This window comes from Corythoichthys intestinalis, chromosome 9 (assembly GCF_030265065.1).
Source record: "Corythoichthys intestinalis isolate RoL2023-P3 chromosome 9, ASM3026506v1, whole genome shotgun sequence".
Classification (NCBI taxonomy): Eukaryota; Metazoa; Chordata; class Actinopteri; order Syngnathiformes; family Syngnathidae; genus Corythoichthys; species Corythoichthys intestinalis.
Window position 1 is genome coordinate 55666059 of NC_080403.1, and position 24086 is coordinate 55690144.

At 40.5% G+C, this 24086-nt stretch overlaps 2 protein-coding genes across 8 annotated transcripts in view; one reads left to right on the forward strand and one right to left on the reverse strand.

Moving 5' to 3' along the window:
* The window catches only part of st3gal8 (ST3 beta-galactoside alpha-2,3-sialyltransferase 8), a 42200-nt gene that overhangs the window by 11300 nt on the left and 6814 nt on the right, over positions 1-24086 (reverse strand). The window contains exons 1-6 of one of the 2 annotated variants that reach the window (XM_057846653.1): positions 23137-23391; positions 9551-9846; positions 7139-7196; positions 6933-7071; positions 466-659; positions 224-403 (exon numbers count right to left, since the gene is read on the reverse strand). In XM_057846653.1, coding sequence (XP_057702636.1) covers positions 224-403; positions 466-659; positions 6933-7071; positions 7139-7196; positions 9551-9704 — 725 coding nt within the window. In that variant the 5' untranslated portion in view covers positions 9705-9846; positions 23137-23391. Of the gene's footprint in view, positions 1-223; positions 404-465; positions 660-6932; positions 7072-7138; positions 7197-9550; positions 9847-23136; positions 23392-24086 lie in introns of those variants that run through there. The other variant, XM_057846654.1, reaches the window with a different exon arrangement.
* The window catches only part of LOC130922115 (uncharacterized), a 49516-nt gene continuing 49000 nt past the window's right edge, over positions 23571-24086 (forward strand). For 3 of the 6 annotated variants that reach the window (XR_009064455.1, XR_009064456.1, XR_009064454.1), the window contains exon 1: positions 23643-23765. The gene's annotated coding sequence lies outside the window, so the exon portion shown is untranslated. Of the gene's footprint in view, positions 23766-24086 lie in introns of all 6 variants that reach the window. The other 3 variants (XM_057846650.1, XM_057846651.1, XM_057846649.1) reach the window with 2 other exon arrangements.

The window sequence follows — 24086 nt, forward strand, 5'->3', positions numbered from 1 at the left end:
ACACAGCAACAAACGGGAGGGGGTGAGCGCTGCTGCACCAAGCCGCTTCTGGCTGCATTTTTGACACAAGAAAAATAGCAAATACCGTACTACGGTCTGACGGAAAATTTTAGTGGTTTTGAAACCGCGACGTTTTCACACCACGGTAAACCGTGAAACCGGTAACCGGCACATGCCTAGTAGAGACACAACACTAGCTGAAATAAACATGTTTACAGCGTACATTTGGACCTCCCCGGTGGACAGTGCGCTGGTCAGCCACTCCAGGTCTCGAGTCTTGAAAGGCAGCAGAACTAGCCGGACGCCATGGTCCAGGTCCACCGCGCTCTCCGGGTAAATGAAGCGATGCGTGGTGCGGTTTCCAACATCTTTTTCGAAGCCGTGCGTCACCGCCTTGTTCATCCTGAAGGACACCAGTCAGTCTTTTTAGCTGGACGCCAAAAACGCATTTGGGAAACGGCGTACCGTATGATGGAGGCGTGGGAGTCGATGAGTTTCCCGTGTCCTGACTTTAGCAGGTTGCCCGAGTTGCCCACCACGGCGCATCGGCGACAACGCGATGGCCACGGCGTAAAGTCCACGGAAGGCGGGGAGATCACCTGGAACATGCGTGACAACACTTCCTGGAGTGTCTGACTGGTGCCCGATTGCTGGAGACTCTGCAACAAAACCAGTCACTTATTTAACTCAGAAGATGCCATCAACAGCGCTAGACATCCGATTTATTTTGACCGGGAGGGCCGAATAAACATTCGTTCAATTAAATAAGGTCCTTATTGTTTATTTTTAGAAAGTTATTTACCGTACTTTTTGCGCAAAAGGCACACCTGACTACGGCGCCACCCACCAAATTTGGCACGATAATGGCATTTGTTCATAGATAAGCTGCACTAGACTATAAGCCGCAGCTGTCCTCACTGTATTATGAGATACATAAACCAAAAGATATCAACCGGTAACTCTTTATTTGACAGCGACATCATAAGACTGTCATATGATCAAATGAACCACCATGAAGCTTTGAACCAATTGGCTGCAGAGCCTTATTGCTTCAAGAAGCTTCATATGGCCATCACTTGATCTTTCTCCTGGGGGAGACTGCCAACTAGTGTTGCCACGATTAATCGATTAACTCCAGTAATTCAAGTAGAAAAAAAAGCTTCGAATTCAATTTTGCTGCTTCGAATTTTCCTTTAATTAGAGTGATGTTGTAAAGCAGGGTTCACTAAATCCGGACCTCGGTGCCACTTTTCCTGTCGTGTTTTCCACGTCTCTCTCCCCGAACACACCTGAATCAAATGATTATGTCATCAGCAACCTCTCCAGAAGCCTGATAATGATCCTAATTATTTTGATTCAGGTGTGTTGAAGGACGGGTACATGGAAAACACGACAGGAAAAGTGGCACCGAGGTCCGGATTTGGTGAACCCTGTTGTAAAGGATAGTTTTAAAAGTGTTGCATTTAGTTTTATCTATTTGCGTGGATACACTGCCCTCTAGTGGCAACACTGAATATGCCATAACTCTTCTAACATGGCTGAATCTAGCTGATCCCTGTTAAAACCAACATAAGGTATGTTGTGTTTGAGTTAATTTGTTTGTTTATACTAGGCCTGTCGCGATAACAAATTTTAGTGTGCGATAATTTATTTCATAAATTATAGCGATGTGCGATATTATTGCACCCCCCCAAAAAAAGTTTTTTTAAAAAAACAATTTACAATAACAGTGAGAATACAGTATACAGTGGGGCAAATAAGTATTAAGTCAACCACCAATTGTGCAATTTCTCCGACTTGAAAAGATTCGAGAGGCCTGTAATTGTCAACATGGGTAAACCTCAATCATGAGAGACAGAATGTGGAAAAAAAACAAAATCACATTGTTTGATTTTTGAAGAATTTATTTCCAATTTAGAGTGGAAAATAAGTATTTGGTCACCTACAAACAAGCAACATTTCTGACTGTCAAAGAGGTCCAACTTCTTCTAACGAGGTCTAACGAGGCTCCACTCCTGTATTAATGGCACCTGCTTTGACTCATTATCAGTATAAAAGACACCTGTCCACAAACTCAGTCAGTCACACTCCAAACTCCACTATGGCCAAGACCAAAGACCTGTCGAAGGACACCAGAGACAAAATTGTAGACCTGCACCAGGCTGGGAAGACTGAATCTGCAATAGGTAAAATGCTTGGTGTAAAGAAATCAACTGTGGGAGCATTTATTAGAAAATTGAAGACATACAAGACCACTGATAATCTCCCTCGATCTGGGGCTCCATGCAAGATCTCACCCCGTGGCATCAAAATGAGGTCAGATGAAACCAAAATAGAACTTTTTGGTAGAAACACAGGTTCTCGTTTTTGGAGGAGAAAGAATACTGAATTGCATCCGAAGAATACCATACCCACTGTGAAGCATAGGGGTGGAAACATCATGCTTCAGGGCTGTTTTTCTGCAAAGGGACCAGGACGACTGATCTGTGTAAAGGAAAGGATGAATGGGGCCATGTATCGAGAGATTTTGAGTGAAAATCTCCTTCCATCAGCAAAGGCATTGAAGATGAGACGTGGCTGGGTCTTTCACCATGACAATGATCCCAAACACACAGCCGGGGCAACAAAGGAGTGGCTTCGTAAGAAGCATTTCAATGTCCTGGAGTGGCCTAGCCAATCTCCAGATCTCAACCCCATAGAAAATCTGTGGAGGGAGTTGAAAGTCCGCGTTGCCCAACGACAGCCCCAAAACATCACTGCTCTAGAGGTGATCTGCATGGAGGAATGGGCCAAAATACCAGCAACAGTGTGTGAAAAGCTTGTGAAGAGTTACAGAAAACGTTTGGCCTCTGTTATTGCCAACAAAGGGCACATAAAGTATTGAGATGAACATTTGGTATTGACCAAATACAGTACTTATTTTCCACCATGATTTGCAAATAAATTCTTCAAAAATCAAAAAATGTGATTCCCCCCACACACACATTATGTCTTTCATGGTTGAGGTTTACCCATGTTGACAATTACAGGCCTCTCTAATCTTTTCAAGTAGGAGAACTTGCACAATTGGTGGTTGACTAAATACTTATTTGCCCCACTTTATATTACAAGTGTATCTTAGCAAACCAAAATAAATATTGCAAGCATTAACACTGGTTTATTAGTTTTACAAAGCCTGAATTTAAGCGCATTAAATGTTCATAATGCGATTACTCGATTATTTGAACTAACGAATTGATAGATTAATCGATTGCCTAAATAATTGATAGCTGCAGCCCTACAGTCAACCTCTGCTGCCACCTGCTGTCAACAATGTTGTCGATCAACATGCCTCCTAGCATGCATTGCAGCGCTACAGATGTAATAACAATCAAAATTCATGTTCTGTTCTAGTGTTTTCTTCAGTTACTGTTCTAGTCGTTTCATTAATTGGTAGTTATAAAATTTGGTAACACTTTTTTGTGACAGTAGTGCCATAAAACTGCCATAAGACAGTCATAATTATGACATGATACTGCCATGAGCATTAATAAATGCTTATGACAGATGTCATTATGAGTCATCCGGCAAATTATCTCACTTTTGAATGGATGTAAAAGCTCTGAGCCAGACATAAATGGAGTTAGTGACATAATTTGCTGGATGAAACTTAATGACATCTGTCCTTAGCATTCATTAATGCCCATGATAATGTCATAATTATGACGGTCTTATGACGCCACTGTCAAAAATAAAGTCTTACCTATTAACCCAAATAAATCAACAAATAATCCATACTGGACTATAAGCCACAGTATTCAAATCGAGGGAAAAAAGTAGCGGTTTATAGTCCAAAAATTACGGTACATGAAAGTACAATTTCTTCAACTTTGTTGTACATTTTTGGGGGGAGGATGGAATGGATTTCTATTGATCAACAAGGGAACGCTAATTTGATTTTCCGAGAATGGTGAAAGAAGAAATTCCACTCCTATCTCAAGGCATGACTGTAGTTGCTTGGTACGGTGACAACAGCGTGATTCAGCAAGATGAAGTCATCGACCGCCCCCTCCCATTTTAATCTCCTAATGGCCTCTTCGAGCGGGCTAATAAGGTACAGCGGGAAATGTGCTCAGATGTCCGTCTCGCGTTGGAGACGCCGAGCTTTATAGCTCACGGGCTGCCGTACACGGCAGTAGACGTCCGATCTAATTCAACTTGAAGGGGGCTTGGCGGTGAGAAAATAATGTCAGTGGGACTAACACATCATGGTTTTTAAATTTATTTAACAACTTTTCAAAAATCTTTGATGTAAAATTAAAACTTTCTCCCCATTTTTAAAAAATGTTACATATATATATATATATATATATATATATATATATATATATATATATATATATATATATACACACACTGCAGGCCAAAACTATTGGCACCTCTATTTGGTAGTAATATCGTCATTTATTTTGCTTGCAATGAAAAAACACAAAAAAGAATGAAAAAACAAATTAAATCATTATCATTTTACACAAAACTAAAAACGGGCCGGACAAAACTATTGGCACCCTTTGAAAAATCATGTGATGTTTCTCTAATTTGTGTAACAAACAGCACCTGTTACTTACCTGTGGCACATAACAGGTGCTGGCAATAACTAAATCACACTTGCAGCCAGTTAAAATGGATTAAAGTAGACACAACCTCTGTCCTGTGTGTACATGGAGAAAAGAAAGAAGACCAAAGAACTGTCTGAGGACTTGAGAAGCAAAACCTGAGGATGCATGGAAGCAGGTCTCCAAAGACCTGAATGTTCCTGTGTCTACCGTGCGTATGAGTGTAAAGCCCACGGCACTGTGGCTAACCTCCCTAGATGAAAAAGAAAAATTGATGAGAGATTTTAACGAAAGACTGCGGATGGTGGCTAGAGAACCTTGACTAACATCCAAACAAGTTCATACTGTCCTGCAGTCGGAGGGTACAACAGTGTCAACCCGTACTACCCGTCCACGTCTGAATGGAAAGGAACTCTATGGTAGGATATCCAGGAAGACCCCACTTCTGACCAAGAGACATAAAAAAGCCAGGCTGGAGTTTGCCAAAACTTGCCTGAGAAAGCCACAAACATTTTGGAAGAATGTTCTCTGGTCAGATGAGACAAAAGTAGAGCTTTTTGGGAAAAGGTATCAACATAGAGTACAGGAAAAAAAACAAGGCCTTCATAGAAAAGAACACGGTCCCCACAGTCAAACACGCCAGAGGTTCCCTGATGTTTTGGGGTTGCTTTGCTACCTCTGGCACTGGACTGCTTGAGCGTGTGCGTGGCATTATGAAGTCTGTAGACTACCAACAAATTGTGCAGCATAATGTAGGGCCCAGTGTGAGAAAGCTGGGTCTCCCTCAGAGGTTATGGGTCTTCCAGCAGGACAATGACCCAAAACACACTTCATAAAGCACTAGAAAGTGGTTTGACAGAAAGCAGTGGAGACTTCTAAAGTGGCCAGCAATGAGTCCAGACCTGAATCCCATTGAACACCTGTAGAGGGATCTGAAAATGGCACCCTTCAAATCTCAGAGACCTGGAGCAGTTGGCCAAAGACGACTGGTCTAAAATTCCAGCAGAGCTTTGTAAGAATCTATTTGTTGGATACTGGAAGTAGTTGTTCCCAGTTATTTTGTCTGAAGGTTGAGCTACCAATTATTAGGCTGAGGGTGGCAATACTTTTGTCTGGCCCATTTTTGGAGTTTTGTGTGAAATGTGAAGGGAATAGGTACCGTTCCCCCACACACCATATAATTGTTTGCATTAGTCTAACAAATTCATCTATACGGTGGCCGAGAGGTGTCAGGCGAAATGCAAAGTCCAAACACTTTGCAAATAGAAAAAGCACGAACCCCAATTGCAAACGCTTTGCAAAAGAAAAAAAGCACGAACGCCAATTGCCACAACACGACAGCAAATGGCTCGCAGCACGACCGAAAAAGGCTCGCAAGACAATTGCAAAGACGATGACCCAGAAGTTAAAAAAAAAAAAAAATCATAAAAAAAGACATCACTTTGTATATTGCTATATGTGCTTTGTGAATTCCAACAAATGATAATATTTTTTTTTCCCATTCTCTTTTGTCTTTTTTTCATTGCAAGCAAAATAAATGAAGTTATTACTACCAAAGCATTTGTAATTGCAATCATTTTCTGGGAGAATTGCAGGGGTGCCAATACTTTTGGCCAGCACTGTACATAAAAAATCCACTCACCTGACGACGATATCTGATGTGTTATTCGCCAATTAAAAGCTCCTTGACGAATCCTGCTATGAAGTATTTCTAGCCCTCAAGGCATCTGTAGGCTTTTAAAGTTTAGTGGGTGTTAGTACTCCTCATGTTAGTCAGGTAATTTATATAAAGTATATAATATACAAACGACACCACCAGCAGGTCCAAGATGGAGGAATGTTTAAATCTGGGCGGAAACATGGTTCACGTGACAGTGAGAAACCCTCTATAAGACTTATTATTGCCATTTTTGTAATGTGATTTGTTATTCGTTCTTTAACACTTGTTTTGAGACTTTTTTTATTCATGTAATTTACTATTATATTTTTGAAACATTTTTAAATATTGATTTTTTTTCCTTTGCAATTTTTATGTATTTTTAAATTATTTTTTCTTGTAATGATCTTTTATCGTTTTTATTTTAACAGATTTTTTCTTTCATTTTTTTAATATTAAGATTTTAATAAATTATTATTTACTGCCAGCCCTACAAGTTCATATCGATTGGACATCTATCGCCATCAATGGCAACCAATGAGTTATAAGTATTGTATTTACATAGCTTAGTGTAAAAAAATAAAAAATAAAACAGCGACCCCTAGTGTTCAGTATTGTGAGATCCCAAATAAATTAACTCATTTATCACAATCAATGGCAACCAATCATTTTCTTCTCACCAGCCACCAATTGAGCGCGTCGGCGTCAAAGCGTTCGTTGGCGTCACGGAGGACGGGTCGCTGTTTGGTGTCGTAGCGACGACGGAACCAGTCGGACGTGCTCACGTCCGAAATGCAGGACTCGGCGCAACCGCAGGGCCTGAGAGAGAACCGTTGAAAATTTCACTCAGAAATATGATTAGGCTAACATAACGCCATGTTGTTACCTTGCTTTCTTGGCCACGTCGACAAGTGCGTGTGTGCTGCTGATGTCAGTAGGTAGCGCTGTAGGTAGAGCGCAGAGAAAACACACATGAACACAACATAGATTAACAACTAAGTGGATAATTCAGATTTTTATGGGTTAACTAGCATCACGGGTCTTTGCTTCATTTAATTTGCTTAGCGTCAGCAGAATTTCAGTGGATGGAATCTCCGCAAGTGAGTCCCTTGTCAAACGCACTTTAGCTTTGTTTCCTAGCGATAGCATTCCCGAGGCTACGATTGTTAGAAGGGTAGTTCCTTTGTGCCACTACAGAAGGACCTTTTGAGATTAATCATGGGTGTACTGATTTTTTTTTTTTCTTAAACAAAAAAAGGGGACCCAATTTGCTATCACAAAGCTGCTATGCTAGCATGCTGTTAGCCAGGTTCGTTAGGGATTTTACAGTCACGATTAGTGCCATTACAGAAGAACCAGCGAAGGCTACAGTGTTCTTACACCCTTTCAAAGTGCGTAAGACACCAAAAAGCATGTTTATTTCATATTTCACGCAGTGTTTTATCCTCCTTAATGAAATGGACCGCTTGGATGTGCGTGGAAGCTATCGTTTTATATATTCAAATTTTGAATCCCGCGCCATGAAAATGAGTGACTTCCGGCTTCAGTCTCGGGTTTAGGACGAATGCTCGGGCCTACAAATAAAACGTAAAATTTCGGGGGTTTTCGGGCTCGGGCCTGCAAGTTAATTGCTCAGGCTCGGGCCGGGTCGGGCTTATACACGCGGGCCGGGTCGGGCTGGATTTTTTTAGGTCCGATCTAGGCTCTAAACAGGGCTAGTTTTGTGCGATTTTTTTGCTTCAAAAAGCGAAAATAAGACTGAGACGTCATTCAGTTTGGGTTAGCATGTCGGCTAGCTGTCAAGCCTGTTGGTTTATTTACATTCTCCGAAGCCAGGGCAGGGAAATTACAAAAGCCTGACTAACTGCGGTGTCATAAAATATCGTTTGGGAGGTGCGACAATAAAGGTGAAGTCGATAGTTTTAACCATTATGGAGTAATTTTGCCATGTCGTACTGAATAAATGCATTTTTATTATTTCATATTACATTTAGTACAAGACCGTTATTTGTCATGACCATACCATTTATTTAGTGATTGGGGATAAAATACTTGGATAAAAAAAACAATATCCTGTAAAAATATTGGCGAGACTGAAACAATGACATTTTGTGTCTCACTTCGTCGCCTTTTCCTCGTTCTGAATAATTGCCCCTCAATGGGTTGAATTCTAAATCAGATGAAACCATGACCTTGGGGACGCTAGAGCCCTATAATGGTAGGCGTGGCTAAACGGCGGATTAAAAGACTAATTTCTCGTCATTTGCCAAATTGTTGTATACCGTCGAATCGTCTCAAAATATGATCCTAATTCACATAATAATGCTATTTAAGACTTTTTTTATCCTGTTGTACGCACTTTAAAAGTCATATTCAATGCTTTTGTCAAAACTATTCTTTTATCCCAGGCAATCGTAGGTGGTTTATTTACCTTACATGTTTCGGGATAAAAGAAACGTTTTCACTAATTTATAAGTGTAGGCAAAATGAACTCAATAGAACATATTCCATGCTTTTTAAGACATTTTAAAAACCTTAAAAATCAAATTTAAGACCCAAACATCTGATCTGACATTCTGATCAAGGAAAAAAGTCATTTCATTTCACTGTAAGTGGTGTAAAGGGTTCAATTCAATTGCCACATTTACATAGAGTCAAATATTCCAATTACAATCGGAGTATTTGTTCAAACCGAATAAATGTGTTCCATATAAACACCTCATTCGGAATGAACAGGCCCAAACCGAATGAAATTTCATTCCGATTCACAGGGGTGGAATATTCCTTTTCCCAAACCGATTAGAAGTAAAATTATATCATGTAAACAGGGAAGCGGAATGGTGTCTGGTTGCGTTCTTTCTGCGCATGCTCCGTGCTGAAGTGGTGACGTCACTTGGTGACGTAAGTAATGTCACTGGCAACATGGCTTCCAAGCACACGCACAGCGCACCCACACAACTTTTTAAATGAACGGCGTATCATTCTGAAGTTTTGTTTCCACTCGAAAAGTTAAAACAGCAGCTGATCTGACGATCGATCGCCATGTTTTGCAAAGTGACGCTTTGTTTTGATTAATCTGCGCATGTCAGACGGCAGTTGTCAAACGTCCTTTCAGAATAAAGGCAGTCACATGTAAACACTGGATCGGAATAGATGAAGTGACATGTAAACAGCTGATGTGACATTTCCATTCGGAATGATTTGAATCGGTATGAATAAAAGTCAGCATGTAAACGTGGCTAATAACAATTAAGAGTTGCGGCTAATCGCCCGCGTGATTTTGACTAGTCGCCCTCACCCGCTTCCTGACTGGCGTTGTTGCCGGCGGGCGTGGCTAAAGACAGCGACAGGAAGTGCTGCATGCTGGAACGCTGGATGCTCTGGCTGGCGAGCATGAGGAGGAGGACGGCGGTGGTCACCGCCACTACGCACAGCTTCCTCTTCAACAACATGGCTGGAAGCGCAAGAAGAGGCGCGGCCCTTGCGGCGTGAGGGCTGACCTCACCGGCGCCTTTGCCGAGCTCTCCTCGCCGCCATCTTCGCGGAGGCCTAGTGAGGTCGTTGACTTCCCGTCCTACAGTTCTTGATTAGTTCCTGTTTATGTACAAATATGGAAATATTTCAGGTTAGGCTAAATGACTCACCATTCACGTTGTAGAGCATTATGGCAATTTTGTTCCAATGGGAAAATGGCTGCTAATCATTGCCAGGTGGGCCTCTTTGAAAACTCAAAAACGAGGGGGGAAAAAAAATAGAAGTTAAGCTCTTGGATTAGCCAAGTGTATTAGCGCGTGGCTCCACTGTACAAATTTGCACAAAAGGTTAAAACAGCAAGGGGGACAAAGTGATCAGGATTGATTGGGGGGGGGGGGGGGGGAACAAAAAAAAAAAACACCGGGATAAGGTCGACTCATGATAGACACGACAACAAAATTTCACATTACAAAGCAAAATCGGATCCAGAGTGTCTCTACAAATGCAATGAGGAACACAAAAGAGAATTAAAAAAATAAATAAATAAAAAACAATCATTTTACGAGGGCTGTCAAAATTATCGCGTTAACGGGCGGTAATTAATTTTTTAAATTAATCACGTTAAAATATTTGATGCAATTAACGCACATGCCCCGCTCAAACAGATTAAAATGACAGCAGTGTAATGTCCCCTTGTTACTTGTTTTTTGGTGTTTGGCGCCCTCTGCTGGCGCTTGGGTCCAAATGATTTTATGGGTTTGGGGAGTGATCATGGTGTAATTTTTGACATCAACAATGGCGAGCTACTAGTTTATTTTTTGATTGAAAATTTTACAAATTTTAATAAAACGAAAACATTAAGGGGGTTTTAATATAAAATTTCTATAGCTTGTACTAACATTTATCTTTTAAGAACTACAAGTCTTTCTATTCATGGATCGCTTCAAGAGAATGTTAATAATGTTAATGCCATCTTGTTGATTTATTGTTGTAATAAACAAATACAGTACTTATGTACCGTATGTTGAGTGTATATATCCGTCTTGTGTCTTATCTTTCCATTCCAACAATAATTTACAGAAAAATATGGCATTTTTTATAGATGGTTTGAATTGCGATTAATTAATTTTTAAGCTGTAATTAACTCGATTAAAAAATTTAATCTTTTGACAGCCCTACATTTTACACAAAACTCCAAAAATGGGCCGGATAAAAGTATCGGCACCCTTTGAAAAATCATGTGATGCTTGTCTAATTTGTGTAATCAACAGAACCTGTGGCACATAACGTGGTGACTAGGGGTGTAACGGTACACAAAAATCTCGGTTCGGTACGTACCTCGGTTTTGAGGTCACGGTTCGGTTCATTTTCGGTACAGTAAAAAAACAAAATGCAAAATATAAATGTGCTAGTTGTTTTTTTACACAATTTTGTGCTTTCAACAATAGGAACAGTAGCCTATACAGAGCTAGAATTCTGCTCAAAAAGTAGCGGGTATTTAAAGATAATAATCCAACAACAATTTGCCTTTCAGACCCCGCGTTTGAACCAAAATGGCCACTTTGAACCAAAATGGCAGACTTTCTGTGTCATTTTGGGTATTGCTTCAAAAGACATTTTTGTTAGTCAACTCGTGATAGGCACCTCTAGGAAGTTTCACATTGCTATGCCAAACGACTTTCCGGGGCTGAATTTTCAAGACAATTCCTGGAAGTTACAGACTTGGACGAGGGTTGAACGAATGCCTTCATTAGAAATCTCTCACGATACAAAACTGCGACATTTCCTTGAAAGACAGACAGAAGTTTGACAATCTGACACTTATTGTGTCATCAATGAGGCCTGAAATAGAGGATGTAGCCGTAACTGGCAGTTCTAGGCTGCTAGCTTATCTCTCTAGTTTCAGGACATTTCTACTTCGTGTCTGTTCCTTGACTGAACGGAGTCACATTATCTCTGTTATTTTTGGGGCTGGAGGGGGAGGCCGCCTGGGTCATTTCCATGCAGGGAGAAGCATGTGACGGGACTCCTTGGTCTCACTGACATCTGGAATCTTGTTTGAACGTCACAATGGAAACAAACGCCAGTCTCCAAACGGGCCGTTTCTTTTGCATTTGCACTGCTTTGATGGATGGTTATCAAAGACACTCACCGAAATAGTCAAGCTTTCATTTATTTCTGGACCAGTTTTTTTCCCCCGCCAAATCAAAATCAACAGGGAATGATGTGAAATACCCCCAAAATTAACTCATTGGCTGCCACTGACAGCCATGGATGTCCGATCCGTTTGAAATGGGAGGGATCGACCGCAATGGAGATTTTGATCTACTCAGACCTTGTGGCCTCGGGGCAAAGTCTGTTTGTTTTTGTTTACAGTTTGAAAGTACAGCGGGAGACCGGCTCAGCACATTTCGAGACAAATCTACAAGTTGCCTTTTTAAACCCTCCTCGCTCGATCGTCAGTCGTTTAGCTTTACGATTTATTGAGTTATTAGGGTAAATGGGAAGGCCAAGGTTTTTATAATCCTCCCAAGAGCTTAGTGTAAATTGTGGCAATGTTTCATAGTGTGACAAAATAATGTTGGGTTTCAATTTTAGTGGCCTCCAGAGGAGCATGACTGAGGATGCCTGGGCCGATGTTGCTGAAAACTGGTGTTATCTGAGGCATTTGTTTAGAGAGAAGAAACAGGAAACAACTTCCTGTTTCAGTGAAGAGTGACCGCGACTGAACAGAATACAAACTAGGAGTGGGAACCTCTGGTATGATTTGCGATACAAGGCTCATGATAATGCTGTTACGATATGGCGCGAGAAAAACAACTACTAAACAGAAAAACAAGCTCTTTTCATACGTCTGAATGAATTTATCCCTAGTAGATGTTCAATCCGTTTGAAGTGGGAGCAACCAATGCCAGAAAATGAGTTCATGTGGTGGCATTTTTCATGTGGTGGCATTTTACGTCATTCCCTGTTGATTTTAGGTCACTTCCAATGTTCCCTCTAATTTTGCATGTGTCTGAGCAGACACACAAGCTCCCTGAGCACACTGTGGACCACGGTGAGCAACATCACATGTGCACACGGTGGCCACACACAATAATGCCTGTTGAAAACCTTGGATCATAGCAAATTACATGGCTGTTGTTCCCAAAAACATTAGAATACGTTCTATTTTTAATTGTTTCAGTTTCCCAAAAGCGTATTTATACATCTTTTACGTTTTTTTTCCCCACAAGAGACATCTCTACGCTCTGATGCACTTCGCTACAAAGCACAATGCTCAAAATCCATTTTAAAGCAATAAAACTGGCCACTGGAGGGCAGTAGCGCATTTGGTAAGAACTCATATAGGACCATGAAAGGAAGTTAAGTGAGGAAAAATATTCAGGAAACGGAAGTTGGAAGAAGTAAGAACTGTTGAGAAAAATGTGGAGAATGATGGAAAACAAAAGGCAAACGACACTGAAGCAGATTTTTGGAAAGAAAACGACACAATTGTCAAACAAAGATTAAAAAAATGTATCTCGATGAGACAGACGGTGATGAGGGAAAAGTTTACCCCGTCTGCCGAGACAGCCGCAGCCACAACAACGTCATCTCTCAGTTCAATAGTTTAGTTATGCGTAAATAACTTTTTACTTTGCTATTAAAAGCTCTATTTGTCTTGTTGTTTATGTTATTGATGGGGGAAAATATTATGTGATGCACATTATGCCTTTGTGATTTATGATTGCCTCTGTGACCTAGATTGTAACAACTTATTGTTTTTCACCTTGGGTTCCATAGTTAGGAGGGAATCTCACGACATAACTTGTTTTGCACCCATAATATTCACCGTGGGGAAAGAACATCTGTTACCAGGACCATGTGAGAAGCCCTTTTTCAAGGGGCTGAACCAAAAGTAGCTTTAATATTTGTCATTGGGCAAGGTGCATGGCCAGTGGACATTTCCGGGCGACCCGTGAAGTCCGCTGGAGGATCACGTAGGGATCGCTCGGCTTTGTTCCTTTGCCGTTTTACTGGAGCAATGGTTCCCCGCTCATTTGTCACGGTAAGCGATTTTCATTGCTAATTGCTAAGGAACATCTTGTTGTGCTGTAACGGTAACGCGGGGATTAACGCGTCATTGTTACCACTTGTTCTTGTTTTGATGTGTGTTTGCTTGGTCTTGTGAGATTGTAATCAATAAATCTCACTTATCCTGCATTTTCTAATCAATAAACATCGTATATTTCGCAAAAGTGTGCCTGTTGCTGACTCACTGCGAACCCGGAATCGGAAAAGTTATTTTGTAGAAAGAAAACATTATTGAGATGTCTGGGATGTCACAAAAGCAAAAATAGCTGTGTTTTAAAGTCAGAGTTATGTTTGAAATATACGCTTTTACAAAAAGCTCAATTTCTGTTTTTTCACCAGAAATTGCAAAATTGCTCAAACTAAGCTATTTTCTAATGCTGATTTCTAAAGATTGGAAAAAGAAATGAACTAACTTTTTTTTTCCTGCTGAAAGAAGAGAGTAATCTTTCTTTTGGTGGGTTTCATGTTATATAGCAATAGAACAGAATTTTCTGTGGGCCTTGCAAAATCAGACAAAATCCTGTAAAACGGCCGGGAGCAAAGGGGGTTGCTCCGGTGAAAATGGCTGGGTGTGAATGAGTTAAAGTTAACGATGTTGACAGATGGATGTCTTTGATCTTGCCAGAGAAGCGGACTTCACATGCGCCTCATATGTCAATCATCGTTTAAATCAGGGGTCGGCAACCTATGACACGCGTGTCAGCACTGGCACGCGAAGGGTTAACCAGTGACACGCGAGGGCATGGCAAAAAAAAAAAAATGCGTGTTATGTTTATTGTCGGTTGTATCTTTATCACTTGCTGAAGCGCCCCATCTTGTGGCCGTTTTATTTATGGGTTCTAAAACAGTAGAAGAAAAATGCAAATAGGAAGTTCTTCAAATGGGATTCAGTGTGTTACATGGCAGCTCCACTCTCACAACTTGAGTGGCATTTGTGTTCTTTAGAGCAACGTCTGTGAGTATTTTGTTGTCAAATTGAGAATTACACTCTTTATATTGTCTTTAGGTTGCATGTTTGAGGGGAAATGTGTTTGATATATCTAATTAAGAACTACTGAATACAGGCTAATTGTGTTTGCATATATGGATGGCATTTTTGTTATTTGCAGCATTGTTGCTGATTGCATGTATTTTTTCATTGGTTTAGTTTCATAAAAAAAGAGAAGAGACACATAAAGGATTACTGAAAACATCTGGAGTGTGAACCTTTTCATGTTTAGCTGTTTGGATAGCGGAAGCGAGCCCATTTACAATGTGCCTTTTTACCGGAAATTAAGGCATTTTCAGTTGCGCGCCCTGTTATTTAGGGGCTTTACGGGACCGCCCCTCTCACCCACTCTGCCTGTGGCGTTATTTGCGAGCAAGAATGGATTTTGAGCACACCTCCAGCTCTTCCCCAATTTCTCGACTCCTGCGCTTGTCGGATTTTTTTTCTCTGCGCGTTTAATTCAGCCCACGCTACTAAAATGTCACGAAGCCGACCAATCAGAGAGCTGGCGGAAGTACACTGTGTTTCCAATTGCACTTTTTGGTAATTGCAACTATGCACCGTAGTGTGTAGTGGACAGGCGATTAACGTGGCTTGTTGTCGTCGATTCGCCCGATGCTTACTTCAGAGAGGTGGTGATGTGTATAAAAACACAGTGATACGTTGGATGGTATTTTGCTGGAGACTTTTATTAACAAAACTAAAACCAGCATGGGACACAGCCACTTTTCATGGCGCTCTTCACACAACTCTCTCTCAACACCTTGCTCCCTGCCTCTCTTTTTCTTACGCTTAACTGGTAAGCTGGTCATACTAGGGACAGCGGCCCTTTGGGGGTGCCGGTAACAACTGGTTGGCTGGTTACTTCCGCTTGCTCTGTGCATTATGCCTCGAGAGCGTTGTGTGTGTGTCGCACAACAAGTGTCAAACGCCACTACGAGACAAAACATGAAATTCATGGAAAACAGGGCCAGGGATCACATTAAGGTAGGCATCTTTTGTATTTGTTAAATAAAATCTAAAATTGTGCATAGAATTCACTGTTAGTGAAAAAGACAAAGTAGTCGCCTGTTCTGACTTTGAAGGTTAAAACGGCCCGCTCTGTACTGTGAGAGACCTGCACTGAGAATCACGCTTGTTCCCCTTTTCTTGCTGGGTTGTGTGTGTGTGTGATATGTTTACATAAGATGATGCTCAAGTTTTGATATTTTCTACAATATACTTTTATTTTTTAGTTATTTGATAAAGAAGAATGGTAGTTGTAAGATTTCAACGTATGTTCATGTTGTTTTCTTTGGAGTAAAATTACAGCTCTGTTGGATATAAAAATTCGGATGTGCGTCATTAATCTTGGTGTGGCACACTGATTGATAAGAAAATTTGAAAGTGGCAAGCCACACCAAAAAGGTTGCTGACCCCTGGTTTAAATTGTTAAATAGTTGCTGCGCAAGGAAGCGTGCGCTGGAATGAATGTGTGTGTGTCGAGACGTTTGAGGCAGCCAGAAATGTTTGTGGCGATTTCTCCATGTCACTCCAGGAGTCATAGGTAGGTAAACAGAAGCATTTAATAAAGCCAAGCCTTTATTTTACTAAAGTACTCTATTCTTGTTTGAAAATGATTCGGTGGGACAGAATTGTTTAAAACGGATCATAATTATTACATTTGTAGTGCTTTAAAACCATTTATTAAAATACATGATATATACTGGTCCTTCTCAAAATATTAGCATATTGTGATAAAGTTAATTATTTTCTGTACTGTACTGATAAACATTAGACTTTGATATATTTTAGATTCATTTCACACAACTGAAGTAGTTCAAACCTTTCATTGTTTTAATATTGATGATTTTGGCAAAAAAGTAAAAAAAACTAAAATCCCCATCTCAAAGAATTAGCATATCATGAAAAGGTACTCTAAAGAAGCTACTAACCTAATCATCTGAATCAACGAATTAACTCAAAACCCCTGCGAAAGATTCCTGAGGCTTTTAAAAACTCCCAGCCTGGTCCATGACTCAAAACCGCGAATCATGGGCAAGACTGCCACCCTGACTGCTGTCCAGAAGGCCATCGTTGACACCCTCAAACAAGAGGCTAAGACACAGAAAGAAATTTAATAGGCTGTTCCCAGAGTGCTGTATCAAGGTACCTCAGTGGGAAGGAAAACCAGAAGAGATGACCGCACTAGGGGTGCAACGGTTCAGTTAGCTCACGGTTCGGTTTTGGGATTACATTTTCGGTTCGGTTTTGCCTTTTTTTTTTAACTGCCTTTATTTTGCTTTTTAAAAAATGAAATAAACACTTAAAATGTAAACATTTTCGACTGTTAAAATGCCTCTTAGCTCTTTGGCTGGTGTAGTGACTGACTACTGAAATACACACACAGTAGTAAAAAAGTTACTTGGCAAAGTAACTGGTGATACCGTTTTTTTTTTTTTTTTAATTTAAAGTGATCCTCTAACTTAAATACATGTAGGCTCTAATAAACCACAATTGTTCTCTTGTACTAAAATATGTTGTTAGAAACACATAAAATGTTAAATCAATGGCAATATTTTATAATATTTAGTACATATTTTGACCGTTAGTTGGCGCCATGGTTTGCGGGCTCGCAGTGATGACGTCACTGGTATCTTTCCAAATGTGTAGGGTTTTCAACAATTGCTTATTGCTGCCTAAACTCGCGAAGTAAAATGCCACGATGTGCTGCTTTTGGATGCAATTTCCAGTCAAATGGAAACAAGGGGAGTGAAGTGAGTGGTGGTCAAGGTGGAATTATTATTTTTAGTGAATAAATGTGCATAAGTGGACCCACTTTTTGGTCCCCGTATGCACGTATCCTACCCACTACGCGTTACAACTAGCGCCCGAACATTTTTCCTGGATCCTCAGTCAAGTAAGGATCAGTCTATTTTCTGGACCCGACGGTCCCATCGCGTCTGCAATATTGGTTTCGAATCTGTCCATTTTTTGATTCGTCGGTCCCACAGCGGCTTTTTGGATCAGTCTATTTTGTGGAATCAACGGCCTAATCGCGGCTGCGACATTGCCATGGTATTGGTCTAATTCCTGGATCTTCGGGTGAGTAAAAAACGCGGATTTGGATTACTATTGCTATCTTTTTTGTTGACTATTCTTCGTGTGAGTTTTCCCCAAATCATACTAAATAATTAAAGCACTATGGCACGCTACAGTGACGACAGTGACTCTGACGTGGACCTTACAACAATGTTGGGAGTTCGTCAGGGAACGCGTGTTTGCGTACTGCTGAGCACCCGAGTGAAGAGTGGTCAAGGTGGAAATATTCTTCTTTGTGAATAAGTGGAAGCTTGAGTGGAAGCTTCTCCCCTTTTTGGTACTTTTATACACGTATCGTAGCTACGACGCGTTAGAATGTACAAGACATGGATTACACAAAGTGTGCTCTTTGGCCTGTACTGTAAGCACACGACAGCTCTGGATGCTAACAATCTACATAATTATATTGGGATAAGTTTGAAAACGCAATATGCTTACCTTGAATATCTGCTAATAAAACCGGACAGCATACACTCTCGCTCCCAACCGGACTTCCCAACAGGACTCTCTCGCATCACCAGTTTTGCCCAACTTTTGTCTTATCAGGTATTTGATGCATGCATTTTTCCCTGAAGCTCTGAAGAAAAGCTGTTCACTTTTCAGATCTGGTTCAAATAGGAAGGGAAGAACTGACGACATGTTGGGAAAGCTAACAAGTGACATGCTGGAATTTCGGCAACGGGACCAGTGACGTCACGCACTGTGACGTTACAAGAATGGCGACCTATCACTTAAAATAATTTTACAAACTTTATTAAAACAAAAACTTTAAGAGGGGTTTTAATATCAAATTATAACTCATACTAACATTTATCTTTTAAGAATTACTTGTCTTAAAAACAGAGGATCCCTTTAAAAAAAAAAAAAAAAAAAAAAAAAAAACATAGTAACCTTTGTTATGTTTGGAGTTCATTTAATGTTGTGAATCAACCGTTAAAGTTGATAAAATTGCTCCCGTTTTTGCATTAGTTTCGACATGTGAAAATTTTAAAACGGTTTCATCCTTTAAAGCTAGACTCAAGTCAAGATTTTGCCGATTTAGGAGTATTTTAGATAAAAAGTTACTTAGGTTCGCTAAGAAGGTTCACTACAACAGAGCCTTTCTGAGACGTTTACTGCTCTAAAATGGCGGCTGTTTACTAACGCTACCGAGTCTGCCATTTCGCATGCACACGTAGTTCTATATGCATGAGATATCTAGGCGTAGATTGTAGGCTGTCGGCTACAGTCGGGAAATATTGGAGCCACCTAGCCTAGCAACGCGTTTGCTACAGCGTCTCAACAAACTCTTCCCTCTCCATGTCTGACTTTTCTCGCGTCATTCAACCAACGTATTAACGAACATTGTCTCGTTGCAGAAACGGTGACCAAATCCGAACGGATAGAAAAAAAACGTAATGCACGAAAAACGCACAGATTTTGAACGTAACGTACGGCGTACACATTTAAAAATCAGTGCTCACTTGTACAAATTACGCCGAGACCGTACAACTTGACAGGTATGAATTATAGTGGACCCAGGGTTCGCTTTAACCGAATATTTTCCGTCGTTGACCGGCTTTTTAAAACGGTGACCGAAAAAACTGAAGTCCATCCGTCATTTTGACAGGTTGCAATTCACACCCCAGACCACAGGATGGCGAGTGAGCATATTAATTAGCTATTGTCTCTCTTGATGCATGACGTCGTTGGCCTTACTCGGAAAAATGTCCGAACTAGCATTCAGGTGTAGCAAACACGGAAACGTTAGGAAGCTTTGGAGAGCATTGTCTAAGGCTACGTTCATTCTACAGGTCTTAATGCACGAATCCAATTTTTTCGTGTTTTTCCGACTCGAGTCAGGCATTAACTTGACAGTCTGAACGGGACAAGTCGCATAGAAGTGGACCATTTCAAATCCGATCTGGGTCATTTTTGTATGTGGTTCAAATCCGATCTGGGCCACATTTTTCCAGACTGTCGCGGCGGTCTGTACCGTCCAGTGTCCCAAATTCGATTTCAGCTGTGCGTTATTAGTGCCTAGCTTGCAGTGAACACGGCTTTTGGGGAAGGGCCGGGCTTGACAACAGTCATAAAAAAAATAAAAATGGGTTGAGGATAAGCATGAGAATGACCGGTTTTCTCTCTGCTCTATGTGAGCTATATTTCAACATTTCCTACACGGCCGAGAGTCAGGAGAGGGGTCTGGCTGCAGCCAGTCTTGGAGAGTCGGGGAAAACTGCCCGTATGTGTGTGTGACTTTCACGGACAATGTGTGCATGCTATCGATCCATATAAACTGTGAATATAAGCCTAAACGGGGATTATTCATGTCTGTTATTTGTCTCCTCCTTTTGAAAAGCAAAATATGATATCCCTGGAATGACGGATGACTTGTCATTTGTTTTGATGCTTCTGCGCACCGGCGCGTGTCGGACTGTGAATTAGAGCGCATGCGTAATACTTGAATGGTCTCAATGGACAAAAGCAGTCTGAACGGGCACGCCCAAAAAACGGATATGACAAAAAAATCGGATTTGTGCATTAAGACCTGTAGTATGAACGTAGCCTAATTGAATGAGCAGGGACAAACAGCGTGGAGTCAGAAGTACGTGCGCTATTCTCAAACTTGAACGCACCCCGAGTCTTGGATGACAAATCAACAGAGCAGGGAGTAGACACAACATGGCTGGTAGTTCCTTCAATTTATTCAGAGTTGAGTATGTAACGCACCGCTTTTGACCAACACTCCTATTGAATATGTCATTATTATCATTTTAAAAATTTAAGTGACGGGTAAAAATAGATTATGACCGGATTTTTATAACCCTGTCAGTCAAAATGACAGACAACGAAAAAGTCTAGCGCAACCTGAGTGGACCGTCACAGTTAGGTAGTAGCATTCTGTAGCACGAGACGTCCAACAATCAGTGGTCAGGGCGAAACTACGTGCTTTAGCGAAATCATCTTCATCAAGAATTTATTTTCTTTAACTCTTTAAGGTCTGGGCCTATTTTGTCTTATTTTGCATGCCTTTGAAGTTGCCTTTATATTTCAAAGAAAAAATTGTTTACGATGGCCTGGTTTGGTCCCTTTTTTTGTGACACCTTGAACTTCATGTCCAAACTGTTGTTTCCTTCACTGACCAATTATAAATCATCATTTTGGTCCCAAAAAGACCAAAAATTCCAAAATCGTTTTGTCAACATTTTTAATATTGATGTCCAATTGACAACCAAACATGTGTAACGAACCGTTTTGAAACTTTGTAATATTTATTCAACATGTTAGGATGAACATTCAACCAAAAAAACTTAGAATAAATAGTCTTATATTTGACAATTCAACATAAACAACAGGTATAGCCATAGGCGTTTTTTTCCTTTATACATGCTCTAGTCAAAACAGGTTATATACAGCAGACCAAACAGTGAAGAACAGTGAAAAAATATACCATCTAACACAAAAAGTGTTTAGAGGCAATCTCTATATGAGTTTAGGTATTGCGGCCCATCACCTGATGAAAACTATGTACACACAATCAAGCTTCTTGAACACACATTTATATACACAAATTGAGAAGACTGATTGTGGGAAAAAAAAAATATATATATAACATTGGGGAAAAAAAAGTATTTTCAAAAATATTTACAATAAATAAGTTAAATTTTTTTTCAGGCATGCCACTCCGAAAAGCAGTTTCGTCCTGGAATTAGACACAGGGCTACATCACACAGCCCACACTTCCATGGGGTGTCGGTCCTCTTTCCACCCTTCCATTTTCATTTCACTTTACTTTCATTGTCACTATAAATGTACATGAAAAAAAAGTCAGTATTTATGAAAATAATAAAGTATAAAATAAAAATATATACAGAAATAAATAATAATGGAAATCTATATGTATGACAATAGAAAGAATACCATAGCTGAATATGTGCTACATCCCTAATCTTCATATAGAAGGAAGACCACAAATTATACTTTGATCCGATATGCACATTTTATTATTATATACACAAACACACACTTATATTGCATCAAAATTAACTTTGTCTTGCAATATCAAAAGAAACTTTCAAAAGAAACTTTTTCAGCAGCATAAAAAAAAAAAAAAAGTGGGTTGGCTTACCTCTGCTCGTCGATGGCGTCACCCACGTGTTCAAATCCGTCACTATCTTCACTCGAGGACTCTTCCGAAGAAGACGATGATGACGAATTTGGACCATCCTCTTCCTCACGTTGACCAAAAAGCACAATTGCTTGCGCTAAATTTAGTTATCCGTTCATTCTCAAAGTCACACAAAGTCGCTCGCTCGATTCAAACGGCCGTCGGTCGCCACCTCGCTGCTTCAGAACACTCCTCCCTCTCGTTCGGTGGAACCTCGCACGGCAGTTATATTAAAAAAAAAAAAAAAAACGCATGTTGTGCTTCCACTGTGACTTCGAAAGGGTTCGTTTGATTTGTGTTTTTTTCATGGAGCTTCCGTTTTGAAAAAGGACAAGAAATGATGGAAATATAGACATAAACAAATTATCCATGCAGCGTTTTAATGTTTTTTTGAGAGGACAATAAAACTATAAAACTTAAATGACAATATCTCACGTTTTAGTTGGTCGATTGACTTCGAATAACGAGAGTAAACCGCAACTTCCGCACTTTAAAACGAGACCAACCAACGGCATGTGGGTGACGTAATTAAAACGCGAGGGCGCTTCAAAGACGACGTGCGCTGAGGACGCGCCGGCGCGTCCTTCGACTCTCAAGGGTTAAACTACGCCTATCAAAGATAGTGGCCGGATCCAATAGACAGGTACAGTAGACTGCAAGAATTTAGGCGCCATTATGGTTATGTCATGCTGGTTTCACAATCAACACCTATTTGACTAATATAACCAGGGGTGCACATAATTTTTTTGCCCAGGTTCTCAGAGGAGGACCTGGAGATGTGACTTGGTCCTCATTGAGCTTGAGAGCCGACCCGCCTGATGCGATAAATTTATGACAAGCTTTACTTAGAGCCAATTAACTTTAATTAATTATATTAACAATTAATGCTTGATTAACATCAACTGGCACAACAAAATTGCCATTACTTTGAAGTGAAATGTAAAGAAATAAGAAGCACCAATTCAAAATAAAGGGCATTGTGCGGCTCACACATTAACTCCAAGCCTTTTTAAAAGTGGGATATCCTCCTCATAATACCTCATTGAACATACATGTTTAGCTTTGTAAAATGCGAGCAAAAACACGTTTGTCAGTGCATGTCGCTGTTCATTACCTTTATTCCGCCGCTTGTCCATAGGGCGAGTGGGGTCCTGTTTGACATCGATAGTTTGCTTAATTGCCACATGCTCTCTGTTTTTTTCGTGCTTTTCAAAGTTTGGATGGCTGAAATTCTTTGACCCTACATAAAATGCGCTGCTCTTATCGGCGACATTGGGATTCTCACGGCACATTTTGTACCGCATTTCCGTGCGAGCATCATTTGCTTCTAGCCATGTGTATGGAGAAAAAATTTGGTAGAAAAACATCTGTGATCTTTTTGTGACCCGCACTGGTTCCATCATTATTAGATAACAAAGTGCCTTTGGGCTATGTATAAAAGTCACATATCTGCCTTTGACAATAAAGAGCCTTAGAGAGTGCCTTCAGGCTATGTATTAAAACAACCAATCATATTTGGACACGAGATTCATACGACAAGTGAACCAATAAGATTGCAGGCAGTGTGTCCACCTCTGTTCCCACGTGACATGCGCCAATATATAGCCGGACATTTTTCGAGAGTCTTTAGAGTCTTTAGAGTAGCTAGAGTCGTTGGAGCCATGGATGTTCCTGCGGCTGCCTGGCCTGTATTCCTTTGTAAACTCTGTCGGGGGTGTCGACTCTCCACCCGCTTATCAAACGGTAAGGGTTTTGATTAATATTCTCAAAGGAATATCTTGTAACAGTAGCGCGGGGATCTAGAAGTACCGTCTATATCTAGCGTTATTGTTGTGTTTGCTTTGTTTGCTTTCTTCCTTTTCCTTTTTCATTTGCAATTTCTAATCAATAAACATGGTCTATTAAGCAAAAGTGTGCCTGTTGCTTACTCACTGCGAACCTGAAGCGAAATTTCTTTCGTAAAAGTGTGGCCCATTTCTTTCATAAAAGTGTGGCCCAGAAATTTCGTAAAAAAATTTCGTAAAACACCATGGTACCTCCTGTAGCCACTTTTCAGCAAAAGTC